The sequence below is a fragment of the Pithys albifrons genome, chromosome Z (assembly GCF_047495875.1).
Source record: "Pithys albifrons albifrons isolate INPA30051 chromosome Z, PitAlb_v1, whole genome shotgun sequence".
Taxonomy (NCBI): domain Eukaryota; kingdom Metazoa; phylum Chordata; class Aves; order Passeriformes; family Thamnophilidae; genus Pithys; species Pithys albifrons.
In genome coordinates this window covers 26,499,128-26,526,131 of record NC_092497.1, presented here as the reverse complement: position 1 = coordinate 26,526,131, position 27,004 = coordinate 26,499,128, and the positions used below count along the sequence as shown (strand labels likewise).

The following is a 27,004-nucleotide window of genomic DNA, read 5'->3' as shown; positions in this document are numbered from 1 at the left end:
TTCCAGAAATAGACTGGCAACTGGCCTTATTTGAGATTCAGGTTTTCATAAAATCTTGCTAGGATTATGACAAATCATTGTTCTTCAGCATTTGATTTATGTAGTTAAAATACAAAAATACTGTGTCTCAAACCATGTGTGCCTGCCTACAGAGTTTTCTATCATGGCACAACACTGTATACAGACTCCAAAAAGATCACTTGATATGTAATACTTAAGACATCTAGAAGTTATTTACCTATCTCTTGTTCATATCTTGAATTAATATTTGGTGGTGTCCTACTGAACATATTTAAAAGTTTTCTCATTTAATATATTTAATCTCTGAAAATTTAAGTAAAATGTCTATCTTGCTTATAACAGCATAGCACTATTTTAATCATGTAATGGAAGACCTGAATTGCCTTTTCTGTTTGTATATAGTTAGCCTTACTTTGCACTGAATCCTACTGTTTGTACTAAAACAATAATCTGTATCTTTGAAGTCTTACACCAAACTGCCCTCTTGTGTGCAACTTTTTTGATGTGGTTGCAAAGCATCACAGTAATATGAAGAATAGATTGGTAAATCATCATATTATGGAATGCATCAAGTTCTGCAACATTAGCTTGGAAAATGAGAATGTTTAAGAATGTTATGGACTCGGTCCTTCGCCTGGTCCAAGCTGCACCCTGGGGTGTGAAGGATGCCACCCTGTTGTTCTTCATTTAAGTATTCTAAGTTGTAGGATATAATTAAGGTTCATGTCAACTACACTTACTTGAATAAGCAACAAAAAGCACTTTTAAAAATATAAATTTCATTTTCTCTTGAACACACATGGTTAGTATCATTGAGACTAAACAGAGAGATTCAGACAAAAATCACATTGTATCCTTTATTTAAAAGTGTGCAAAAGATTCCTTAAATATAAAATGTTTATCTTAATAAAATAAGTTCTTAAGTAGTTTGGAGGTAGAACAATAGTTCAAGTTCCTTCTTCTCCTCCAGATATTTACTATAAAAGCACTTTTCTTTTAAAAAAATCCCCTTTTTTCAGAAAACAGTAAAAACATATGTGCTTTAGGGCCTACTACATCAAATCAGAAAAAGACTGGGAGGAGGTACCTTGATTAAAAACCCCCACTGGTGAGCAAGATACTCACTCAGTCAACAACTTTTATTGACTGAACACTGGTATGGGTCTGGCCCTGAAGTGTTTGCCCAGTTTGTCCTGCAGGTCTCGCAGTGGTAGAGCCAGAAGAGTGGAGCACAGTTCGAGGGTATTTAGCAGCAGTGGCTTGTGATATGGTTTGCTGAAAAGTAATCAGATACATCAAAACACTTAATGGTAAAATAAAATTCCAGATAAAATAGCCCTAAGTGAGCTGTAGTTTAAACAAAGATTTACAATCCAGCAAAGTGAAAGACACTTATCAAAATAGAAAACAAAAGGGTTACTTTAACAGAACAAGCATTTTCTTTTTGTGATTTTATCTCTTAATACAGTTTTTAGAATATAAAGTGCTAGGTACCATGAGTTTTTATCACATCAATCTTATTTCAAGGCTGTTTTTTTTTTACCAAATTGTTCAGAATTTTCCTCTGTAGTGCTAATTTAATAATTCCAACTTCCCATTTGACTTGCTATGAGCAAATCTCTGAAAGATCTCTGAAAGGAAAAGGTTTGCAATTTTATCAACAATTTTCTGCAGAAAATACTAGCTACTTTAGTGAAATAGACAGTAGCCAGTGTGCTTTTAATCGAGGTAAACTCTCTCTCCTCTCAGATTAACTCAAGAGAAATAATTCAATATGATTGACTTCCACTTTATTTGCAGACAGAATATACAGAATATATCTCAGGGTGGGTAGAGGGTCACATTTATTACATTTTCATAAATCAGTTTTTGGTACAGTAGTTCAAGTACTTCATTGTCACACTAGTCACACAACCTGAATCCAGAAATTGTATTTAATGAAATAATTATCGCAATAAACCTCTAACCCTCTAAGGACATATAATTTCATAATGAATTTCTGCTTAGGAGAAGCAGCCTGCCACAGGGCTCTGAGTCACTGCTGGGAAGAAGGAAAGCAGAACATCCCTCACACAGCTACCAGTAACTCCAGCCCACATTAAGGGACTTGATGTAGCTCTGCTTGTTCTGGTCCTATCACAGAAAAGAAACTGAACTTTCAGATAGCACAGAGAAGACTCAGATCCCATTTTACAGGTTAAAATATAACAAAAAATCTTCATTTTTTTCCCCTCAACCTTCAATTAAAACCATTTTTTGCTCAGACTGGTCCGTAAGTCATTTAGGTCACTGTTTATAGTACTATTGTATATTGCTTCCATACCCTATAAATGCAATGATTTCAGTGTTTTCTTCAGGATAAATGCAGGGAGTAGGACTCAAAATAAAACAAACAGCAGACTTGACCCTCCAGACAAGGGTTTTACTTTTTGTCCCTTTTAACTTGCTATGCTCAGCATGTGAGGTGAGTCTGTACTGCTACCACCTCTGTTTCAATCACTCCTCTTGCTCTATGCTCATCTTTAAACAGTGGTGGCATGGTGATGACACCAAACATTGCTAGATCAACTGACTATTTCTACTCAGGGAAGAGCTGGCTAAAACAGAGACACTGCACTACTACACCTGTGAAATATTTACTAGAGAAATAAGAAAAATAGATTAAAGTTGCAATATGTTCTCCTTCTCATCAGAGCCTGCTACTCAGCCCACATACTGCTCACTATTTTAAGCATGCCTCAAGTCTGAGCTTTGTATAATAGCTCTTCACAATATAGTTTTTCTTTAAACTATTATCAGATGTGTTGTAGTAAGAATACTGTAACAAGCATAATTCTGACTTACCTGAGTGACTGGATGATGTTTCTCAACAATGACTGAACTCATGGGTGGAGCAACTCCCATCACTGCTAAACTCCCACAAGTTCTGGATTTTTGTCCTATGTCAGCTCGGCCTGTGATTCGAGCTGTAATTGTTCTTCCTGCTTTCTGTTGAGCAGATGTTATAACTTTTGCCATGGGCTATAAATAAACTAAATATTAGTTGGTAAAAAATAATAAACCTAATATTTACAAGATGCTAGTATTTTTGCTAGTTTTATGTGACATGTGCCTAAATGGAACATGTGATGTTGCAGGTTACACAGGACTGAATTCGCTCCACCTAGTTCCAACCACATTTAATCCATCTTTTTCCATGCTAAATATAAGAGCATTTCAAACAAATGACTTCTGTCCTGAGGGGAGTAAGGCTAATTTGACAAAAATCAAGCAGCAAGGATAGTTTAGCTTTGCTCACTGACTACATGCTCAAGTGACAGCTGAAAGTACTTCCATCACAGTGGAAAGCCCTTCTAGCAATGACAGAGCAGATACAAAAAAGCTTCCATGCATATAATGTTGCAGCTTTCTCTGACAGCAAACTGTGTCAGATAGGGCAAAGAAAGGAGAGCAGTTCAGCTTCAAGTACAGAAACAGGAATGAGAAAGGCATTTCAAACAACAGGATACCTAAGCAAAGCATACTCTGTCCATAAAAAAAGGTATCTCAAACACCGGTTGTTCCTGTTGCACTATACATAAGTGTACATGCACTCTTCTCTTCATTTTGCCACAGTTCCCCCTCCAAAAAGAATTTAAAACTGCTCTTAGCATACATGGGTTTATGTAACATTAATGAGTATTTGCAAGCTACTGTCTTCAGACAGCTATTTAAACTCTACAACAGTGTCCTCAATTACATACCTATGTTGCTCTGAGAAATGCAGAAATAATACCCAAACTAATATTTGTTATGACTATGCCTTTAAATAGAAAAAAAAAAGAGTTAATTTTAGCTTGTTACCAGTTTTTGAGTTGATGTCACACCAGATCCTGTTGCTGTGCTATTGATGATTGTCGAAGAATCAGAATCTAGCCTGGTCTGAGAAGTGCTTGCATGACCCAGGTGGCTAGAAAACTGTGAATAAAACCAGAGTTGACAAAGAATGAATATAACGTTCTAGAAAATAAAATTTTACTCCTTAGAAAGTCAAGTTTTTTACTATTCCAATTACTCATTTTAATGTCTTAGCAGTTTTTTTATCATTACTGTTTCTTAGCTAATATAAAATCACTTGTTTAAGAACTGTAAAAATGGTGTGAATAACATTGACCACTATTAAAACTAAAAATCAGGACAGAGAGACACACATCTTTGTTCTAACCTATAGTCTGTCACGAAATGTTTTTACAGTGGCAATGTTTTCAGGATGACTCCAGGGCAGGTCCAGAACAACCAAGCTACTGGATAATGATCTGGCTAATCTGACATGACAGGACAATAAGCTCAGTTCCTGCAGTGTCTGTATGTGTTACACCCCTAAAAGAGAGGCTCTAAGTCAAGCCAGCTTTCCTTCTTTTCAGAGTATATTAAATTCAGGTTTTTCAAAAAAAACTCTCAACAGATTTTTTTCCATAAACAACCTTCGAGAGTAAATTCTGCTTATTGTAGTGAATTTATCTTCATTAGAGCAATGCATTTTCACCAAAATAAAAACCAAAACTTAATGAAAGTACAGCAAGTCACAGCAGTAACTTAATTTTCACAATTCAATCTGAACATACCCACAGGTTTCCTTTACTCTCTTCAAAAGGCTCCAACCGAGGAAGTTTGGTTTTGTTCCTAGCAAACACATTTCTGTTCCAGCTACATGCTTACCATGCCTTCCAGCTGAAGAGCAGTTGCTGGTGGAGGTGGTGGCGAGGGTGGATTGTATTGTGAAGGAGGTAGCCTTCCTGCAACAGTAGTACCATTATCATTTCTCCTACTTCCTATGTCTATTATTAGAAACACAAAGTAATGGGATCAACACATAATGCAGCAAATCTTAAAAGGGAAGGCGGGGAGGAGGGGAAGATAAGTTGCAGTCGAAATTTAGTATTTCTTTGGGATTTCTGTATAATCTAATGAAAAGGATCAGCCTGTTCTTGACAGATCTGTACATATATACTTATGAAGTATATAAAACTAAACTTTCCTGTTTTTTGCATGTCTTTTGAGATGCCTGGAAATGTATTTCAAGGGGCTTGTTTCTATGTTATGTCTTGGCATGTGACATTTGTCACATGCTTGTAGTGCAAAGGACTGAGATTCTTCATACTGCTCGACAATATTAAATCCAGTGTGCAAGAGCTGCTTTTATGTTAAGGGCCAAAATCCAGTTTAGGTAGAGAACAGCAAAACTCAGAAAGGTCCTACTGGACTTTCATGAGGGTGCAAGATCTCTATAGGTCCTTACGGGCAGTAAAATAAAATGTTACTTTAACTTTCCTGATAACATAGTGCAATTTCAAGGAGCAATAGCTTGCACTCACATTATCTCATCTCCACATACAATGGCTGGTCACTGGGCACATCCTGGCTGAAGGGATGACCTACAGTCACCCTACAGCCCTCACATCCCCTCACCAGGGCAGGGTGGATAAGGCTGAGCTGGCACAAAATCCATACAGGACTTCTTGTCTCACAATGCAGACATCTTGAAGATGTCAGATCTGCAGACACAAGCCCAGTAGCTTCTGCAAGCCGTTTCAGCCTTTTCCTTTTAGGGTACAAACTTCCTTAAAGGAAGGAGAGGTGTTCTTATTTAATCTCCAATTTCTGAAATAGGTGATGCTACCTAGCAGTTCCAGGACAAGAGAACTTTGCTCATGCCAGGGACTAGAGTGACACCATGTGGTAGTTGTGTTTGGATTTTTACTCTCTGAAGTAAGCAGGAAAAATAAAAGGTAGGAACCTCAAGTGGGTGCAATATTTGTAGATTGCAAGAGTGAAAGAATGCTAGAATATGCATTTTGTACATATCTATGTACACACACATTAAGCTTAAGCATAATAAGGACCAAAGCACAGTTACAGACCATTCAGATCAGATTTATGTTATTTAAAAAAAGTATTAGGGTTTTATAAGCAAAGTCATGAATTCCTGTGACTTCAGTGCTCCTTTCAATATGTGAAGAGCTTAAATATAATCTTAATATACTGCTAATAAAAAAGTAAATCAGTGAGATAACTTTTACACCACCAACATCGACACTAAATGTTATGGACCCATTAAGGTTGTGATACCTGCACACTATTAATAACCTACATTATAATGTATATGGTATGTATGTTACCTGTATATTATATCTACATTAAATGTACATTATAGTAACCTAATAATAAATCTGTAGAAGGATGAAATTCTGCTTTTATTTCCAATGACAGTAGGTGGCACTGCAGAGTTCCTATAAATTTATAATCCCTGATAGTTTCTGGCACATGGAAGTTTTGATGTTCACCAATTACAAGACTAGAAAAAAATCATGATAATCATCTACTCTGATGTTTGAATACCATGATGTCCTGATCACTGTTTTGTTACACCTGATGAAGAATGCAAACCATTATTAAATAATTATGTAACTAACTTAATTAAAAGCAACATCTGGCTGTAGCAAGAAAGAGATGGTGTGTCTCGGGCAGAGGAGAAGGTAGTATGAGAGGTGGTGGAAAAAGATGGCCTGCCTGGGACCAAGGACAAGAGAGTCTGCAAGAAGTTATGAAACCTAATTAAAAAGAATAATGCTGGACACACAAAAATATCAGTTGGGTACCCTAACATCCAGCACAGCAAAATCTTTAGGTATCAGTTCCAGGTTCATAGTAAAAATGAAGGAACATTTTTGGCCATGAAACTCAAGGGTTGGTCATGGCTGCTCTAGAATTCATTTTTCTTAATTTCCACCCTACTTACCCTCTTCTTTACTGGCCTACAGAAACAATGCTTTTGTTTCACACCACCTATTATTACTAGGGAGACCTGTTGTCTGTTGCATGTTTTTTGAAAACAGTAAATGAACAAGTAAAGATAGAGTAGTTTTTAATTAATAACACAGGCAAAAATAAAGTACTTGGGAAATGCTCTAAAATTTTATTCCCAAACTCTTTCTAGTTAAGAAATCATTCATTTTTTACCTTCTCCAACTACTGATCATCTGTTTTCACTAGCACACAGCTACTACATTAGCCAGTGTCATACAACTTCCTTAAGCATCTGCACAAATACTGCTTATGTTTAACAGGCTCAGACAGCCACTCAGGTTAGTATCCTCTTACACCTTCTTCAGGTTTTTATCTCCTCTTCATATCTTTATTATTTTGGTGATGAATTTCTCTGAAGTAGTTCAGAAACTTCTGTATTAGGTTGTTAAATTTAGCAACTGATGTTACTTGTCTTAGGACATTAACCATTGCTGCAGTCCAGCTGGTTGCTGAGCCACAACGTACAGCTGTGACACTCTTACTGGAACAGCTATTTTCTCTTTAACATAGATTGTTGCACCACCACAATTATGTTCCCATTCTACAGACAGTCTCAGTCTGAGGGCGTGATTTCATTACATCAGTAAGTGTGCACAGCTCTTCCCTGTGTAGCTGCACAGGTTTTATGTGTATGCTGCTGATATAATTAGATTGGTGTTTCCTGTTCTGGAATGGAATTACAACTAAATACAGAACCTGAGAGATTTGCTTGCCCTTTTTACTTTCAAAAGCAAGATTAAGAAAGAAGGGAGAGCTATCTGGGAAAAGCTGATTCATTGCACACAGAGATTCCAGAGCTTAAAGGTATTTTCAGGATGTCCCCTTCAGTTCCTCATAACCTGGTATTTTAAGAAGGTTCCCACCCTTGGCTTCTTGTTCTGTCTTCAACTGCAGGTTACCACTCTCCCAGCAATGTAGGTTGAAGAGAACATGTTCTTCCTTTCAGCTACAGTAGTACAAAGCTCAGCATCAGAATTTCTCAACATATTCAACAGGGTTTTTATAAGTGATAGAAGTTTAATAAACTCTGTATTGCAACAAGGTACCAAATTAAACAAACAAACAAAAGCTAAAAGGAACTCTGTTAAAACAAAAAATCCCAAACAAACCCAATGAAAATGCAGATGCAGTATCAGATTAGAGCTGTTGTTCATACTAACCAGGATCTGGCCTACTGTCCTTGCCCTGAAACATGCTCATTGCTTCCAGATTCAAAGCACATACACCACGCATAAAGGCTTTCTTCATGGTGTCTTCATATTGGTCTCTTTCACTGTGCAGTCGCACAATCTCAGCTTTCATCTGCTCCAAATTAGCAGTTAACTATGAAACAGAATATAAGGAAACAGTTCTTTGGGACTTCTGATTGCAAACTAAAAACATATTAATCAATTGGCTTTAAAAGTCACTAACTATATTTACAAAGATAGGTATTTTAACTTCAAAATCTCTGGTTCACCAGAGATGAACAGCTAATTGAAATTTCTTTGTACTACAGCACTATAGTAGTACTAGAACATATCAAAGGACAAGAGTGCATTCAAGAGGGCTGACAGACCCTACCTAACCAACTAAGCAGAAATACATCTTGCAAATTTTTTGTCTTCTAGAAGTTTCAGCATCTGGAACAACCTAGATTTCTGCAGGAACATGGGTTCACTCACCAGAAGAGTAAGTGTTCTCAGGCAATTATTTAAGCATAGGGTGAGTTGTCATCACCCATCTCTCTTCTCTAGAAACTATAAAAAACTAAATATGCTGGGAAAAGAACAGAACAAGTTACTTCTGTAATTCACTACTTACAGGTTTTGTGCTGGTAAGCCACTTTTGGTGAGCCTGTTCTTAAAATTCTAGGTTTAATTTCTTGTTGAAACGAAAAGCTCTTAGAACTTAAATTTTTAAAATGGTTTACTTAGCATGCACCAATGCACAGGTTGACAACTTCACCTTAAGCTCTGAAAATTCTTTGAAAACCTTAATTGGCATGTTGAAAGCAAAATCAAACTTAATTTTAGCCTTTAACAGAATACCTACTAAAGAAAAAAATTGCTGCACTCATAACAATCATTCAGAACAATAATGGTCTTCTATTTCCATTGTCCTCCTCATTAAGACCTTGTAACACATAGCCAATTTTAACAGGATGCTGTTAGAAAACAAATGTCATTCTTATTGCTGTGCAAAGATTTGTGTCACTTCAGGAAAGTCTAATTTATTTCATCAGTGCATCTGTGCATGCAGATCAGCAACATTTTATATCACATGCAGGAAAAAAAAGTCACATCTAAAAATATAACAGAGATCTCAGATCTACTCAGATCATCTTATTTATTTGGGAGTCCTCCTGGAAAAGTTTCACACTTGTCAGGTTTGTTGAGAAAGAGCTGGGGAGGGAGGGGGTTGGGAGCAAAGGAGAGAAAGAATAAAAAAAAAAAATTTTACCTCTGCAATTTTGGCTTCATAATCATTGGTGAGCTGAACACAGACATCTTCTGCCCTTAACTGACAGGCTCTTGCTACTTTGTCTTTCCATTTTTCTTCACTAAGAGAGCGCCATGCTGCCCACACTTTCTTCATCAAAGTTGTCCGGAATTGTATGTCTGCTATTTTATTTGCATATTCCTTAGGAAACAAATATGACCACATTGTGTGGAAGTGGAGGTTTGCTAAAAATTTACGTACTCAGGTGTGGATGATTGTCTACAATTTATTATGTAGACCACTGAAGGAATATCTCAACTGAGTTACAGGTCCTGCAGTGAAGTGGTACACAAACAGCATCAGCAAGCTGCATGTTTCTTCTTGCACATGTCATGGAGCATTACTGTCCCCACTGTGAGAAACTATATTTGTGAACTCAGACTTTACAAAAAACTCTTAGTTTAGTGACCCTCAAGCAACAACTACACATACATGGTACAAACACTGCATGTGTGAAGCCTTATAGTGGATATGTGGCACATCTGGATTCACTGCAGGAATAATATAAAACCTGCAGTCTCAAAGATTGCAGATGATTAGCATAAAACACATATCTTTTAAATGAATTTAGACTTCCGGATTGTTCAAAAAATTCTTTCAAACAATTCTACTATTCTATTCTGTTTCAGATTAGTCAGCAGACAATGGCTTCACTTTTTTTCCCATTCCAGAGAGTATTCTGACAGCATCAATCTTTTCAGAACTGATGTTTTCAAGCTGTTATTTGACACTGTTGAAAACATCAAAACAGAAACACCATGATTTCTTCAGACTGCAACAGGAGCTGCAGTAGCTCTGACTCTTGAGTTCAGGGTTTTCACTTTCATTGCATTTTTATTTTCTGCACATACCTCTTGGCTGGCTTTAGCAAGCTGAATCCGCCACAGCGTAAACTTTCTCATCAATTCTACTCTCTCCTTTTCCTTTTGTAATGCTTGGCTCAAGTTAGTCATCGCCTGCAAAAATATTTATTAACACTATTTCAATAGCTATGATCTCCGTAAGGTAAAACAGAACATACTTTACACCTCAGTTATTCTTCACTTGAAGAACTTGCTTTTAGCAGATGCTGTCACTGAATCCTGCTCTTACTCTAATAAAGTAGGAAACAGAAATTGGAAGTAAAATTCCACTGGCTTCAACACTCAGAGTGTGGCACTTTCGCTGTGTGGTTTTAGGAAAAGTTCAACTGAATTGCTATTTTCTCCTACATCTGCAGGTTTCTGAGCTACTTTCTAATAATTAAATGTTACTGTAGCATGACATCAGAAGAATTTTTATTTCAAAGACAATTTTGATAAATCAGAAACACTTATATTAGAAGTTTGTTTCAGTGTTGCTTAACTGAAGTGTAAAGAAACAAATTATTTATGGTGTGATGCAAGGTAGCACTTCCAATTTCCATTCAGGTAGTAGCAACAGTATATTCTAGTCATACAATATTTTTTTTTAAATAGAACTATAAAAATAGCCAAAGAAAAATTCCTTTGGTAACAGAAAAAGATAAAGCTTTCCAAGTATCATTGAGAATTATGGCACATTAAATATGAGTGACATAAAATTATATCCAATAGAATTAGAAGTTTGAATGGTATACACTGAAATAACTATGCACACATGAACTAGTTATATTTTATCATACTAACTCTCTTCTTCTAATGTTACATTTTGATTTGTTTGATCTGTGAGATTGGACTGTTTTCCAAATGGACACAGAAATGACCTCCATCCATATTTTAACTCCTGCAATGTATGGGTTTTTTGTTTTTTTTTAAAGGTAAATAGGAATTAAAACCCCAAATTTCAGTAGGTGTTCCCAAGCACTAGGCTAAAAATTCAATAAGTAGCAATAAGAAGAGTCAATTATATTATGTGGTTGCAAGACTGCCAAGATTTTACATCCATTTCCACAAAACTAGTTAATTTTGAAGTTCTTCACATTGTTAACAGCAAGAAAGTGTAAATCAGAGACACCAAATGTACAATCTTCAGAATGTGTACAAATGTAGAATTTCTAAGAATTCTAAAACAGAGGCTCTTGAACATTTAGGACACTGCTACACATTTAAAATTCAAGAAAATCAGTCTAATAATTGAAAAATTAGAGGCTTTAAAAGTGTAAGAGGTAATGGTCTCATCTAAGCCTGTGTGATCGTCATGAAATCAAGAAGAAACAAGACTAGAGCCTGGATTTAAGAGGCAAACAATGCAAAGTATGTACATAAAATGTTTTAAGTTTTCACTACTAGTATGGACAATTGTATTAGCAACAATGACTATTTTTACACTATACAGTATAAATATATTATTTACTTCTTTATGTTACTTGCCTCAAGAAAAATTGTGTTCAAAGAGGTGGACCAAAAAATTCACTGTGGATGCTTTTAAACAGAGAGGGAACTTTTAAAACATGAAATTGAATATCCTACCTCATCTTTCCTAGCAATAGAGATTTCATAAGTATGTAGTAACTCCTTCAGGTTTTCCATCTCATTGCACAACTGTTTCACATGTGCAGCATGCTTCTCTGTTTCCTGTTTCATTTGAAGCCTGTGATGTTGAATCAAATTAAGTTTCCAGTTTCTCAACTCTGTTAGAATGTTTGTCTGGAAAGTAAGAAGGATGACAGCAATGCAATTAGTTAAATTATTCCCTCCTCCCTAATATTGTAATCTTAAAACACTTAACAATTAAGGAGACATGAATATTTAGAGTGATACCTTCATTACACAGGCTTTTTATAGTTACAAATATTACCTGACACAATAAACTGCTGAACATCCCTAATAGAGACAGTAATTCCAAAGTTTTTGAAACAAGATACAGTCTTATATGCAATATCAACAAAAAAGAAAAATGCCATCCTCCAATGCAATCACACTGCAACTTTTTGGAGACCCACTTATTCTACAACCCACTGTGATATCTCTGATTTCATACAAAATAAATACCTTAAGACTTCCAGTCCAGAGCTCAACTAAGTTTTCTATTTGATTGAGTTTTTCATCTGGTAAAGTTATTTCAGTTTCATTGACTTCTCTTGGACCGTGTGTGGACCCCTGTGAAGAAGTCACTTCTGAAAGAGGAGGTTGTTCCATTTTGGCCGCAAAAGACTTCTTCCCTGATGTTGAGACTAAAAATCAAACAAAAGAATAAGGACTGACACTCCGGAAAGGTTAACTGGCCCACATTCCAGATAGAAGTGGGAATCCAGGCATTGATAACAAAGAAACAAAATATTTGTGCCAACAGAAACCTCCTTTCTTCACGTAAGAATAACAACCCAATTCAAATACATACTTTCAAGACACAAATATATTTAAACAAACAATTCTATTTTAACTTAGGCAGATATACTGCTCCCTTAAAAAACAGTATCTTAATGTAATTTAATTTTAAAGAGGATGATCACAGCAAGAAGCAAAAACATACCAACATATCTAAGTAAAGGCTTCTTGACTATTAACATCTCAGTCAAAAATGTAAAAACTTCTGTCTTTTTCCATAATAAGACTGGAAACTCCTGAGGTCAGTGGTGTTCCTTTGAGCAGTCACACAGCAACCTGTGGATGTATTTCCATGTTGATACTTGCCTTCATCCACTTTCCTCAAAGTCTTGAATTTATTTATCTAATTAGAGTTTAAAGAATTAGAAAAAAACGAAACCTCTACGATGAATTTATAAAATGCCTTACACAATAAGCTCTCACTTTCAGGTGCTGTGGCAACTACCACTGCAATAAAGGTTAATGCCTGCCCAAAAGCTAATAGGCATGTGTTTGAACTAAGAATAAAGAAGTCAATACTCAAGTAAACTGAAGAAATGCAATATTATTTTGTATTGTTATTCCTTACATAAAATTTTTCATTTGAGTTGACAAATTAATAAAGAATATTGAAAAAAAGAGGGATTATCAGCTGTTATTAACAACAAACGGACAACTTCAAAAGAATACTGTCCTTTTTTCATAAACTAAAAGAAGAAACCTCCAAAATTTTAGTCTTCACTTCTGAAAACAAATATTGCCCGTACAATTGGTTTCTTAGGGGATGAATACTATATTTTGGTACAAGCCTGGAGAGGTAAGGGTATGTTTGTCACAAAGCAGTATCTTCAGTGGACTGGAAATGCATGTTTCTAATTTCTATTCAAGGCAGGGTCTGATGGTTGGTACTCTGTTATAGTTATTGTTGCTGTTAAGTCTCCTGTCCAAAGAAAGTGAAAAGAGCTGTCTGGGCTAATACTCCTCATCACACAGCTAGTATTCATTCTTCAAACCAAGAGGAAATAAGGAAGAAGCATGACGCAGAGGCAGTTACAACTGTTTTTAGAGCTTCTTTCAAGGTAATACACAACCACACATCATAAAATTAAAATCAGCTTGAGCTGAAGTCCCATCTAGCACATTTCTATAGATGTCCTATAAATGTCCTACTCCATTGCAATAAACACAAGACCATAACCAGATTGTTCCCCATCACACAGTATATTAAGATCAGGCTTTAGATTTTTGTCCTTGTTTTCCCTGAAAATAAGAGAACTATTGGTTAGCCAATGGCAGAATTTGAATACGCATTGCTTGCAAAGATCTCCAAAATATATAACATGCAAGACAGATGACCCAGACTACTTCAAATGCATCTAATTTCTGTGATGAAAAATCCAGATGGCATTTGACAATGTAAATTATCTGGCAATGTTACCATTGTTAAATATTCCCGGTTCTGTCCTTCACCACTTGTTCCCATTCCTGCATGTCACTATGTTCTTCCTCCTTCGGTTGTGATGTGAAAGGCAAGAAGGCCTGTTTTGATTTTTAAACTTCTACTATTTGGGTAGATTCCAAAGATATCCAATTTACACAGCACAATTTGCAAGATACCCTCCCTCACCCATAACCAATAAAAACAGGATATTAAAATAGACAACTGCCATAGTCTGAGATCATAGTATTACAGGTTCATCAGTCCCCTCCCCTTAATCCTCCCTATGCAGAGATTATCCTGACTCAGATTTCATTTTTCTCATTGTTGTAGTTTGGGATTATTATGTAAATTCTCTCCCCTGCCACTTAACTGCCCAGGCCAGCGGTTAACAAAAGAAGCAGTTAACTGTGATTGCTGGGGTGGGGGCAGGTTTGTCTCTTTTGGTTTTTTTTTTGGATATTCTCCAGAGTCTTGGCTCGGCGGAATGGGGGAGTGGGGGCTCCAAGGAGGCAGGCTGCCCTGCTGGTTACTGCTGGGGTTTTTCCTGGCTGTCTTGCCGCTGCCCACTTCGGACTACTTTTCGTGCCGTGCTGTTGCTGCTGCCTGCCTTGGATTTGCTGCTGGTTGCTCGTACCTTTCTGCTTCTTGGACGGGGAACACAGGGGGAAGAGACTGAGTCCATCTGAAAGCCCACTGCTCGTCTGTTTCGCTGGAGAGGGACTGAAACTCACTCTGCAGCCAGCCGGGCTGTGACAAGGACACTTAAGTATAACCTTTTCTCCCGGAGAAAAAACCTGCTGGGTTTTGTTGTTGTTTTGTTTCTTTTGGTTTTGTTTTTTTTTTTTTCCTCTCTTGTGGTGTTGGGGAAGTGGGTTGCACTAGTCTGTTTACATATATATATATAGCAGTTATCCTTCTTGTATTAAAATTCCTTTTCTTAAATTTGATAAAGAGTGGTGTGATTATCGTGGAGCAGGTCCCTCCCCTGCTTGTGGGTAAAACATTTTTGGTTTTTCCCCTCAAACCGAGACACTCATATACTGTATCTGTTACATGTTTATCTCGTCATTTCATGCAAGTAATCTTGGCCTTCCAGCATAGTCATAATTTTGTAGTTGTATGCATATTAATTCAATTTAATTCTTGTTTCTAATGTTGTCTTTCTGTCACCTCTGTTCCTTCCACAGCATTGCATGATGTCATTCAGTTACACTGTGCTAAGGTATCAAGGACATGGAACTGATGCCGAAAGGGTTTTTTTAATTTTTCAATTTGCATATTTTGTAGATTTTAGGAACACAGTAAATGTAATGCTGTAGATTTTAGTGAATTAATATTTAGCAGCTTGTAGCATAAAGTCCTTCTATCTCTACCCCTGCTCCAGAACAGGCAGCTAAGATCTGCCAGCTATTTAGTCTCCTCCTCAAGGTACTTGATTAAAGCATATCAGAAGAGAACATAAACACGGAGCAGTGTGACCCAAAGCCCTGGAGAGCGTCCAAGAGACCTTTGTGTGCTGAAGAAGAGGAGGTGGATGAAGACAGAGGGTCCCAACGACCCCAGGCCCAATTCAACGGGGGGGGGGAACTGGGAGGGGACAGAGGTGGAACTGGACATGTGGACAGTAGCGATTGGATAGGTTATATTATAAAAGCTATAGAACTTAGAGCTTGCTTGCACGCGCGCATTGATGTATTCCTGGATGAGCGGGGTTGCTCATTAAAGTACTTGCCCATTATCTTATCTCCTACAAAAGTTGGCTCGGAGTCTTTTTACAGACTTTTACAGCAACAGAACCATTTGGATATGATAAGTATGAAACATATTTTATTAAATAATCTCCACATATATTTACTCCAACAAATCTCTAGACTGTACTCTTGTTATAGTAGAGGTAATGAAATTAGCTATTTATGTCTACTACCCAAATACTACTGTTGGCGTTTTTTTCTGTATTGCTCTAGTATCTGATTTATTCTGCTTTTATTAAGTTAATGAGCTCTGACAGACTGTTCTCACATATGACATGCTATTAGTGGCCCAAGATGAGTGTAGCAATTTGCTTAAAATGTTCTCAGAAGTTCAGTGGATCCATATTGAGGACTGGTAGCCTGAAGAAAAGGAATTTCTCCAGTGTTTGGGTATGAGTCATCATTACACATCTCTGCAACAAATAATTTACTGCTCCAGTCTCACTAATTTTCAAATTTAATCAATTAACTGGTAATAAGAACAGGAAATTAAGTTTTATGTTTCAAAGTTTAAAAGCATTTGGACATTGAATTGTATAGTACAGCATGTTTATCCAAATTACTTTTCTTATTTGGTTGGAGGCTTTTAGGGAAGATACTATGGATACCATGCATCCTTAAAGTTCCTGAAACAAATGGAGAAGTTAGACTTTTACCATAATAATAGTAACATTCATTGCAGTTTTAAAAATCTGAGTGTGCTCGTTTAAAGGTAAACCAGCAGGAGAAATGAACCCAGCTCAAAACAGATTACAAGTCAGAGTTAAGATTTACCGAAAAGGTTATAAGAAATACAATGATACAGAGAAAAATTGGTTTTAACCCACAAAAAACATGTATAACCCAGCACCCTGGGGCACAAAGAAAACAGTGTTCATTAGCCCCTGTGCCGAGCACCATGTGGTCCCCCTAAGTGCAAAGTAAAAAGAAAGGAAAACCTATTGGTGCAGATGACGGTCGCAATCAGGTCTAGAGTGGTGGTCACAGTCCTGTTGAGGTTCTGGTCCTCCTCTGGATCCAATGAGTGGTACCAGAAGTCCCAAAACCCCAAGATTATATATGCTCGTGTTCAGGTGGGAATGCCCAGTACCTCCCCCGGGGCAAGTAGTTTCACAATGGGAGATTTAACTTGTGAGTCATGGGATATTTTTGGAATTTTTGATGATCTAGGCCATTACAACTGCCTATTGTGCCAGTCCCTAATGGTTCATCAGCAGACATGACCCCTCAGGCTGGGTGTGAAGGTGCTGATGCCTCTCTGGAGGGGAGTTATCACAGCTGAGTCACTGGTGTGAAGACAGAACACATTCCTGTGCCTTGCAGGGTTCTTTAACACACACCTTGTAGCCTGTGATACCAGGTGTGCCCTGGGCTGCTGCTCCAAAATGACCCATTATTAAGAGTTCATCAGAAATTACACAGAGGGCATAGAATACACAGTTTTGGTTACACCCAGATAGTGATAAACCACTGAGGAAAAGGTAAAAATTCCAAACCAAAGCATACTCCGAAAACAGAACTTAATTTCAGAAGGCATCATATAGCATTGGAAACTCTGTTGGTCTCAGTACCATTACATAAGGGGAAAAAAGACTGCAAACTTAAGAAGCTATGCAGAAGAGCAAACTTGCAAAAATGCAAAATCTGTGCTACATACATTTTTGAAATTGAAGCTGTTAAGAAAACTAAGTCAGAAAATTTACATGATTGCTCTCGTAAGCTCAATACATAGGTCTGGGCATACTACCTGGAGTCTCACTGTGGCTGGCACCATTTGTTACTTTTGCAGATCTGACAGCTGGTCTTAGTTCTGAGTCAAATTCTGTCCACTTTGAGAGATCCAGTGAAAACTTTGGAATCACTACAGCATAACGAGGCAGCTCCTCACATTCATTCTGTTGCAAAGTGATGAAAAATAATTATAAAACTACTACTATATTTATAAAAAATAGGTATATTATGTAAAAAGGGTTGGAAATTATTTTCTGTAATTTTTGAGAGGCTTCTTTCATTATTACTATGGTGAAAACTAAGTGCCTTTTCCTTAAAGCTGCAAAGTGAGCTATTTTCCTACAGTGATTATGATTGAACTCTCTCTTGTTTAAAGTTCACATTCATTCTGATTACAACTAGATGTACAGAGAGACTCTGTCAGATGTCAAAATGGACACTGTAATAGGTATCTTAAACAAAAACATGAACTGAAAAAAAAATCCAGTTCCAGATCATGTAAGCTATTAACTTCCCAATATTATTTCTAATCACTACTACTGCTGCAAACTAAAACATGTATTTTTAGAACCATGAAAAGATGCTGCTGAACACATAGTCACTCTTCACATTCTGAACATTACAATTTCTTTGGTGGAAGTTATAAAGCCAAGCATCAAAAGAAATTTGATAAGTCACTATTTTGTCCGGAGTAGATATTATTATTCTTACCTTATAATATGCTTTTTAAAAATTGTATAGGGAATGTGTATATATAACTAAAATAAAGAAAATTTTCTATTAAGACATTATAAATCAATATAACTGGTATGTGGCATTAGACTATGCATCAAAGTAAGCCAAATAACACTTTTTGCAAATCTCCTAATAAAACAGATTTTCAGAATGAAAGTATTTAGTGTTCTTTATCAACTATAAATTATATTATAGCTTAAACATAGATTCCAGTAATTCATTAAATAAGTTACATGCTGAAACCAACCAAAGCCACTAAAGATTCAGAAAACAATGCCAGTTGGAAAATACTAAACCAGGCCACTAGCAGGTATTTTTTCTTCATTTAGTACTATCAAACTAATTACATTTAGTACCCCAGTAAGGTCAAACCTCAGAAATCAAGAGTGAATTAAAAAATTAATTTCGTCTTCAAGCTGGGGAAAGTTAAAGTGAAAACAATCAAAGAAAGGCAACAATTATGTGCAATATGTTTTTGAATCTAACAACTGAAAAGGATAATACTTTAAAACTTTCAGTGTAACCCTTACATTTTTGTGAGTTTCAACTAATTAGAGAATTTAAGAAGCTAGGTTTTGTACATTTTAGCTGAATTCTAGTTTTGATTTAAATGTCCATCTTCTATCTTCTAATCTATGATGTTAAAATTAAAAGCCTAAATAAATGTCCATGAATCTGTATAGTTACAAACAAACACGGCTGGAATGAAGTTAAAAGGCAAATATCAAAGAAAACAAAGTATCTCAATTGTAACCAGAAACTTAGACACAAATTAATAATCCTGGAGACAGCAGTGAGGATACATATAGAAACAGAGTCATGAATTGTATCACCTCAATCTTAAATACTCCCATATGAAGGATGCTGCAACTGGAATGCAATGTTGACCAATAAATTTATAATAAAAACAAAATCAAATTAACAACATAACTTTTGGGTTACTTACTAGCTTGGTTCTGCTTTAAACAAAACTTTCAAGCTGTTGTGTCAACTACAAAAGAATCTGCTTATTGTATAAAACTAGAGGTTTATAGTTCTAAGGTCTGAAGGTCAATGTAATTTTGACCATTTAATGCATTTCACCTTAGTTTGACAGAAGTAAATGTAGTGATGCAATGAACAAAGGGAACAGAAACATTCAGAGGGGTTTTTTCTCCTTTTTAAAAATAAAAATCTACAGATTCTGCAAGGAATTTGCTGTTAGGATTGCGGCTGAGGTTACCAAACAATACAAAAAGAACAGATTGAATGGACAAAGTCTTGCACAACTCAATCATAAGTAAATGGTAATTCTCTAAAAGCTAGTGGATTCTTTCTATAATGAAAAGGTAATAAAATGGTCTCTATTTAAAAGCAACACATTACCAAAATGGCCCAAACAAAAAACCAAACCAAACCAACCAAACAAAAAAAATTCGATCTTTCAAAATTAACTAAAGGAAGTAGATTACTTCACTGTCAGCATTCCTATTGATCAGCTGTGACCCCAGTGTTCTTTTTCAACAGAAATAAACTTGTACAAAGGGCAGCTATGTGGGCTTGTCTGGTTTGGGGAAAAGGAGGTTGAGGGGCGACCTCATTGCTCTCTACAGCTTCCTGAGCGGGGGGGGAGTCGGGAGGGAAGTGCCCATATCCAGTGATAGGATGTGTGGGAATGGTTCGAAGTTGCACAGGGGAGGATCAAACTGGATATTAGGAAGCATATCTTTGCTCTGAGAGGGTGGTCAAACACTGGAACTGGCTTTCTAGAGAGGTAGTCAATGCCCTGAGCCTCTCAGTGTTTAAGGGGCATTTGGACAATGCTCTTAGCAACATGATTTAACTTTGGGTCAGTCACTAAATGGTCAAGCAGGCACTTGGGCTAATGATCATTGTAGGTCACTTCCAACTTGAACTATTCTACTCTACATTAGACATGTTCTCATTTACAAACTAATATTAGTTTATCATTCTGTAAAGTGGCCTCAGAACCTCCTTGATAATCAACCAGATCATAACAGAAAATTCTGGTCCTTCAAACTTTGTAGATAATGCTTTTATCCTGTTTTCTCACTACAAAAAGCATTAGAAACACAGCTGTACTACTATTGCTAAACAAAGATTAAGGCACCTTACCCATGAGACATGACCATAAATAGAGAAGTATATGAATTGCAGAAATGAATTGCCTCTAAACAGGTAATTTAAAAGGTACAAGTCAAGTCATTCCACATGTTAAAGAAAGCAAAAACCCCCTTAATTTAACAGTTGTTCTGCTGTACATGCCAATTCCACCAGGAGACAAATGTAGAAATGCATTTCTACAGGCCAAATACCAAAATCTGTTTTTGTCAAAACTATCCTGTTTTGGATTGAATTCTACCAATGGAAAAAACCCACCACGCACTACTCAAATAAGAATAATCAACTACTGATTTCAAAAGAACAGTACAAAGACTTTATCCACTATCTGTGAATCCTCTTAGAAGAAACCTAAAATAAACTTTCATTTCACAGCTTTCTATACTACTGTGTCAAGTTCTGGCTTCTTTACAAGACAACACAAATAAAGAATAACACTAGAAAAGAAAAAAAAAGTAAGAAAATGGTACTATTTTTCTTGCAGCTATCAACTTCTTAAGTTTAAATAAGGTTTTTCACATAGAGTTTCTTGTGAAATGCAGAAAAGGAATCCAACAGAAGATATTTTAACATCAGATTTTTTTGGGGTCTAACTTGCTTCTTTTCACTATAACTTTTATTATTTCCCTGTATATGTAAAATATAAAGTTGTATGTTTAGTTAGATTTCCTCATAATTATCCTGTCAAATAAAATGCAACAAACAGCAGAGCAAATCATACTGCCTTTCCTACCTGAAGATCTGAAGAAACAGAACTGTCCTGAACAGAGTCTTTTGGCAAAACTGGACATGTGGTTTTCTCCTCATCTGATGACATTCTGCACGAAATTAGTCTATAAAACAGTAGAAGCTGAACTTAATTTTATAGTTTCAGTATGTAAACATATATTCACCAACATTTTCCCCAGAAACAGATTCTGCTGTAGAAACTGCACCAGTGCCCTTCTGTGTACTAAACTGTATATTCTCTTTACATAATGCTAGATAGGAAACTGTCTGATTCAAACCATACTCACAATCATGGAAATGCTTTAATTGACTTACAAGAAAACATGGAAAGACCCCAAGGCAACAATTGCAGTTGATGCAGTTACAGATACACTTCTATACCAATCCCTCATTCTTATACATACTGTATGGTTTTTGACTTTATCAGCTTGCTCCAGTGAAAAATTCCTACAGAGCAACACCGGAATGCCTGAGCTACACTGTGCCTGCCACCAAACAGCCTCAACCACAGCCCTGAACACTTCTGCTCAACACCCTCAAGCTGAGTCATCAACATCAGTCTCCCACCACTTTTTTCACTCTTCTTGCCTCATGGGCCCAGGAAGACAAACAGATATGGAAGGACAAGAAATGCCTTAGGTTCAAGTAATGTCAATAATTCCAGCAAATTCTAAGCAGGACAATGAGGCATTTTTTGAACATTTGGGAAATAGGCAATGTTGTGGAACTGATAAGAAAATCTGAAGATTTTGCAAAAGATATGTGTATCCTCTAATCTATTACAAGTCCTATTCAATATGCAAGTCTATATTGAAGTCCTTGAGTGAAGAAATGAAGCTCTTGTGACAAAATTTGACAGAAGCAAACAACTTGGATTGAAAATTTATTTTTACAGAGGCATTTACAACTTTCAATTACAATACTCTCATATGTTTTTTAAACAGGTGAGTTTTTCTGACAGCATGTAATTTTTAAACTGCTCGTTGTACTGTCATTAAATTGGCAGGAATATCCTACTTCAGCATCACCATCTTTTCTCAAAATATCACACCCCCCCATTAATACCACAGCTCTGCCTATAGGAATACAGATGGATGTTAAATATATTTTTGCTCTTTTGAGCTATTCTAGACACTGCTTCTTTCTGCACCACAAAAGCTCTCTCTGCCACAAGTATTTACACTTTCCAGAATGGCAAATTCGTTTCTGTGCTGACAATGGACGTTTTAAAAACAGTATAAAGACAATTTCAAATGTTGAGATTTCCTACAGCCCAAGGTTCAAAAGACATTAGTACTAACTCCCTACTTCCTTCTGAGCCCAAATATACAAACAACATTTTTAAAGTACTAAATAGGAAGTCTGCTGAATGTTTACTATATACTTTTTATTTTTTCTATAATGGTGTGTAGATGAGAGAAGAAATACTAGTTTCCTTATCTCTTCTGTTTTCATTGCCTCCTGCTCTGATAATTTTTTTCTTTCCTCTCTCACATAAATTATTCCTTATATGTTCCTTTGATTTTGGTCTCTCTAACTAATAAAATAGCTTTATACTAGCCCTATACCTTCCTTTAGCTGATGAATTCTTTCAATACAAAAAAATACTTCTTCAGTCTTAAAAAGTCAGCTTTAACTTCATATGCTTTCCCACACAGACAGCTCCTCAAACTGTGAATCCTGACTACTCTTAAAGCCCCAGATGCATCTAAAGGTAGGAGGGTGAGTTTCACTAGGGAGGATCACAAAGGATCAACCACCTAGCACTTGCAGGAATCACATGTGTATTCGTAGCCAGAAATTATAACTACTGTTACCTTCCCTTCTTAGTTCATTTTAAAAGAAGTAAACTGTTGTTTACTGTTAGTGGATCTAGTTCTCTGCTTATCACTGAAACTACTTTGTGGCCTTCCCAAACTCAAAAGGTTCCTTCATCATAAGCATTTGACATTGTCTTATATAAGAAGTCACTCACTGTCACTTCAAGCTCCGTGTGTTTGCGTCCTCTTTCCATCCCTTTTCTTTATAACCATTGACTAGCTCTTCACTATGATTGCCCACCTGGTCTCCACCTGACTGCCTTTATTGACTTGACTGCCACTTAATATTCCACTTAAAGTTTAATACTTACAGTTAGTGGAGCTTTCCTCACATTTCTATATTTTGCCTGTCTTACTTTTTGTGCCTAAGTCTAGCCCTGCCAGATTAGTTGTTGCTTAAGTGCAACATTTCAGTGAAAATCCTAGTGAACCTAAAATTCAAGATATTTGTACAGAAAAACAGATTGCATTGTTAGGATAAATTAAGAGAAATACAATTATTTTAATCTCATGTTTACAAGACATCATTGCCACGTCATGCTACAATCGTAGCGTATCCTGAGCTGGAAAGAACCCACAGGGATCATGTCCGTGTCATGTTGCTGCACCCAGAATCATACCATGTGCCTGAAACGTTGTCCAAACACTTCCTCAACTCTTGTCAGGCTTGGTGCTGTGATCACTTCACTGGGGAGGCTGTTCCAGTACCCAACCACTCTATGGTTGATGAACCTTTTACTAATATCTAGCCTAAACCTCCTATGACACAGATTTAGGGGAGGTTCTTGGATCCTGTCACTGGTCACCACAGAGAGGAGATCAGTGTCTGTCCCTCCTCTTCCCTTCAAGAGGAAGTTGTACCTGCAATGAGATCTCCCCTCAATCTCCTCTTCTCCAGGCTGAACAGACCAAGTGACCTCAGCTGCTCCTCACACGGCTTCCCTTCAGGGCCCTTTACTGTCTTCATTGCCCTCCTTTGGACACTCTCTTAGAGAGTTTAATGTCATCCTCAAATTGCACTGACCCAAACTGCACACAATATTCAAGGTGAGGCCACCCCAGCGCAGAGCAGAGCGGGACAATCCCCTTCCTTGACTAGCTGGTGATGCTGTGCCTGATGCCCCCCAGGACATGGTTGACCCTCCTGGCTGCCAGGGCACTGCTGATTCACCTTGCCATCAACCAGGACCCCCAAGTTCCTTCCACAGGGCTGCTCTTCAGCCTCTTTTTTCCAAGTCTGTCTGTGCATCCAGGTTGCCCATACAAGGTGGCCTGTCTGTCTTTGAGAAAATCAACAGCTCCACTCAATTCAGTATCATCAACAAATATATTTAGTATCCCTTCCAGTCCTGTCTCTAGGTCATTTATGAAGATGTTGAAGCGTACTGGCCCCAAGATAAAGCCCTGTGGACCCCTACTAGTGACAGGTCACCAGCCTGATGTTGCTCCATTTACTGTAACCCTTTGTGCCATCCACCAGTTGCTTACCCATCATCACATGACATTTATCCAGCTGACATTTTGTCCAGAAGGATACTGTGAGAGACAGTATCAAAAACTTTACTGAAATCCAAAAAAAAATCACCTGACCTGACCTCCCTTGATCAACTAAGTGGGTTACTTTGTCATAAAAGTGAATGAAGTTTGTCAAGCAGGACCTTCCTCTCATGAATCCATGCTGGCTATGACCAATGATTGCATCAGTGTTAAAGACTGAAGAGATCACTAAATATCTCTGCCTTGTCTATGACCCTGTTTCTGAGGTGACCATCCTCATCCTGTAACAGGCTCATGGTTATTTCTGGACTGCTTTTTACTACTTTTAAAAACCTATTTTTTTTCATCCCCCCCAGTACTGGCCAGCTTCAACTCTACTGAGCTCTGGCCACATGAGTTTTCTCTACATAGTCGAGAGCTGCATCTCTGTATTCCTCTCATGTCACCCAACTTTGCTTCCACTAGGCATACACTTTCCTTTTTTCCCATAGCTCCAGAAGATCCCTCCTCAGCAAGATAGTCTAAGAATAACTTGTCTGCTTTAATCTCAATGAACACACATTAAGTCCCACAAATTACCAGTTAAGTTCCTAAAAGAGAAATCAACTGATACTAAGACATCATTTCTGGGTCAGCAAGCTGATTTACTAAGCTGCAAATTATTATATGGTGAGATACAAGTGAGAGGAACAGCCTCATGCTTACCATGTTCTTCTAATCTTACCCGAGCATCTGTCAAAACATATGTCTGACTTTATTAAAGGATTCCTGCTAACAGCAGGAGATTTTTCCAAACCATACACATATGACTGCAATGATAAGATGGCTACTTTTAAGAAACAGGATGTCTACCAAGGATGCAACTATAAAGATCTTCATCTGACCATGGTTGCTCTCTTTAATTTTGAATTAAGCTGAGCTCAGGTTTTTGTGGGTTTGGTGCTTTTTTAACTAAAGGTGATGTTTTCCAAAGAATTTAATGTTTCATTTGGATCAGAGGACTCAAAACCTAGGAAAAGAGAATCACAGAATGGGTAAGTTTGGAAGGGATCACAGTAGATCATCTGGTCCAATCTCCCTGCTCGAGCAGCATCATTTTAGAGCACATGGCAAAGATTCTGTCCAGATGGTTGTAGAGGATCCCCAGTGAGGGAAACTCCAAAAAGCACCCTGGACATCTGTTCCAGTGTGCAGTCACCAGCACAGTAAAGAAGTTCCTCCTTATATTCAGGTGGAATCTCCTGTGCATCAATTTCTCTCCAATGCCTCTTGTCCTATTGCTTCACACCACTGAGAAGAGCCTGACTTCATTCTCTTGACACTCTCCCTTCAGCTACTGATAGGCATTGATGAGGGTCCCTCTCAGTCATCTCTTCTCAAGTTTGAATATGCCCAACTCCTTCAGCCTTTTCCCATAACAGAGATGCTCCAGTGCCCTAATCATCTTTGTAGCCCCTCACTGGACCTGCTCCAGGGGCTCCATGTCTTTCTTGGACCCAGAATTGGACACAGCACTCCAAGTGAGATCTTACAAAGGCTGACAAGAGGAGCAGGATCCCTTTCCTTGACTTAAAATTTTCCTAATGGACTCCAGGATCCCACTGTCCTTCCTGGCCAAAAGGCCTCACTGCTGGCTCATGGACAGCTTGTTGTCCACCAGGACTCTTCAGGTCCTTCTCCACAGAGCTGCTTTCCAGCAGGTCAGTCCCCAGCCTGTGCTGGTGCAGGGGGTTATTCCTTCCCCAGTGCAGGACCCTGCATTGCCTTTGTTGAATTTCAGGCAGTTCTTCCTTGCCCATCTCTCCAACAGGTCCCTCTGAAGGGCTGCACAGCTCTCTGGGATATTGGCCACTCCTCCCAGCTTTATGCCATCAGTGAACTTGCTGAGGAGGCAAGTCATGGATGAACAAGTTAAACAACACTGGGCCCAGTACTGAAACTTGCTGGACACCGCCAGTGACACATCTACACCACCTGCCAGCAGAGGCCGGACATACTCTGTCCTTTTAGCTGCACCCCCTTGCAAAGCAGAGCTGCTCATGCTTTTAACTTCTCCCTGGGGCCTCTCCGCTGCCTCTGGCGCCGGCAGCGACCACAGGGCCGCGGCCGTCGCTGCCACGGCAGCCGGCGACAGCGGGGACAACGCGGCGAGTCGGTCCCACAGACACCCGGGCGGCCCCCGCCGCGGCGCTCAGGCAGGAAGCACGATGGCTGCGAACCGGAGAGCTCCTGCTTTGCCAGGACCTGTAGGCTAACCGGCCCACCTTCCCGGGGGCGTCCCCCAGGCTCCTCGGGGAGGTCGCGGTGGGGATGCGGGCGGCGGGTGAGGCTGCCGGGCAGCAACACCGGTGCTGCGAGAGGCAAGGCGCGGTGGCCGTGCCGCCCGCTGCCCCGCCGGGCGGGAACGCGGCTGCTGTCGACAAGGAAGACACGGTGGCAGTGCCGGCACCAACCAGCCTGTGCAGGGACGCGACTGCCAAGAAGAAGGGAAGGCGGGAAGAGCAGCCCCCCTGCCCGTCCCAGCGCCCCGTCCCGCTCACCTGCGGCTCCGCCCGCACCAGCCGT

At 38.2% G+C, this 27,004-nt stretch overlaps 2 protein-coding genes across 3 annotated transcripts in view; one reads left to right on the top strand and one right to left on the bottom strand.

The window, feature by feature from the left end:
• Window positions 1–13,552, top strand: part of ANKDD1B (ankyrin repeat and death domain containing 1B) — a 43,046-nt gene extending 29,494 nt beyond the window's left edge. Inside the window, exons 15-16 of the mRNA XM_071581133.1 lie at window positions 8,478–8,538; window positions 13,534–13,552. Coding sequence (XP_071437234.1) covers window positions 8,478–8,503 — 26 coding nt within the window. The 3' untranslated portion in view covers window positions 8,504–8,538; window positions 13,534–13,552. The remainder of the gene's footprint in view (window positions 1–8,477; window positions 8,539–13,533) is intronic.
• Window positions 877–27,004, bottom strand: POC5 (POC5 centriolar protein). Of its 2 annotated transcripts, none has more exons than XM_071581130.1 (12): window positions 26,980–27,004; window positions 21,127–21,226; window positions 17,554–17,701; window positions 12,300–12,481; window positions 11,778–11,954; window positions 10,200–10,304; window positions 9,310–9,489; window positions 8,028–8,190; window positions 4,720–4,838; window positions 3,865–3,978; window positions 2,866–3,042; window positions 877–1,296 (listed from the first exon to the last, which is right to left on the bottom strand). In XM_071581130.1, the coding sequence occupies exons 2-12, from the start codon at window positions 21,208–21,210 to the stop codon at window positions 1,147–1,149; spliced, it is 1,599 nt and encodes a 532-aa protein (XP_071437231.1). In that variant the 5' UTR covers window positions 21,211–21,226; window positions 26,980–27,004; the 3' UTR covers window positions 877–1,146. The 2 variants fall into 2 exon arrangements, with proteins under 2 accessions (XP_071437231.1, XP_071437232.1); XM_071581131.1 differs by having other exon boundaries at window positions 4,720–4,796.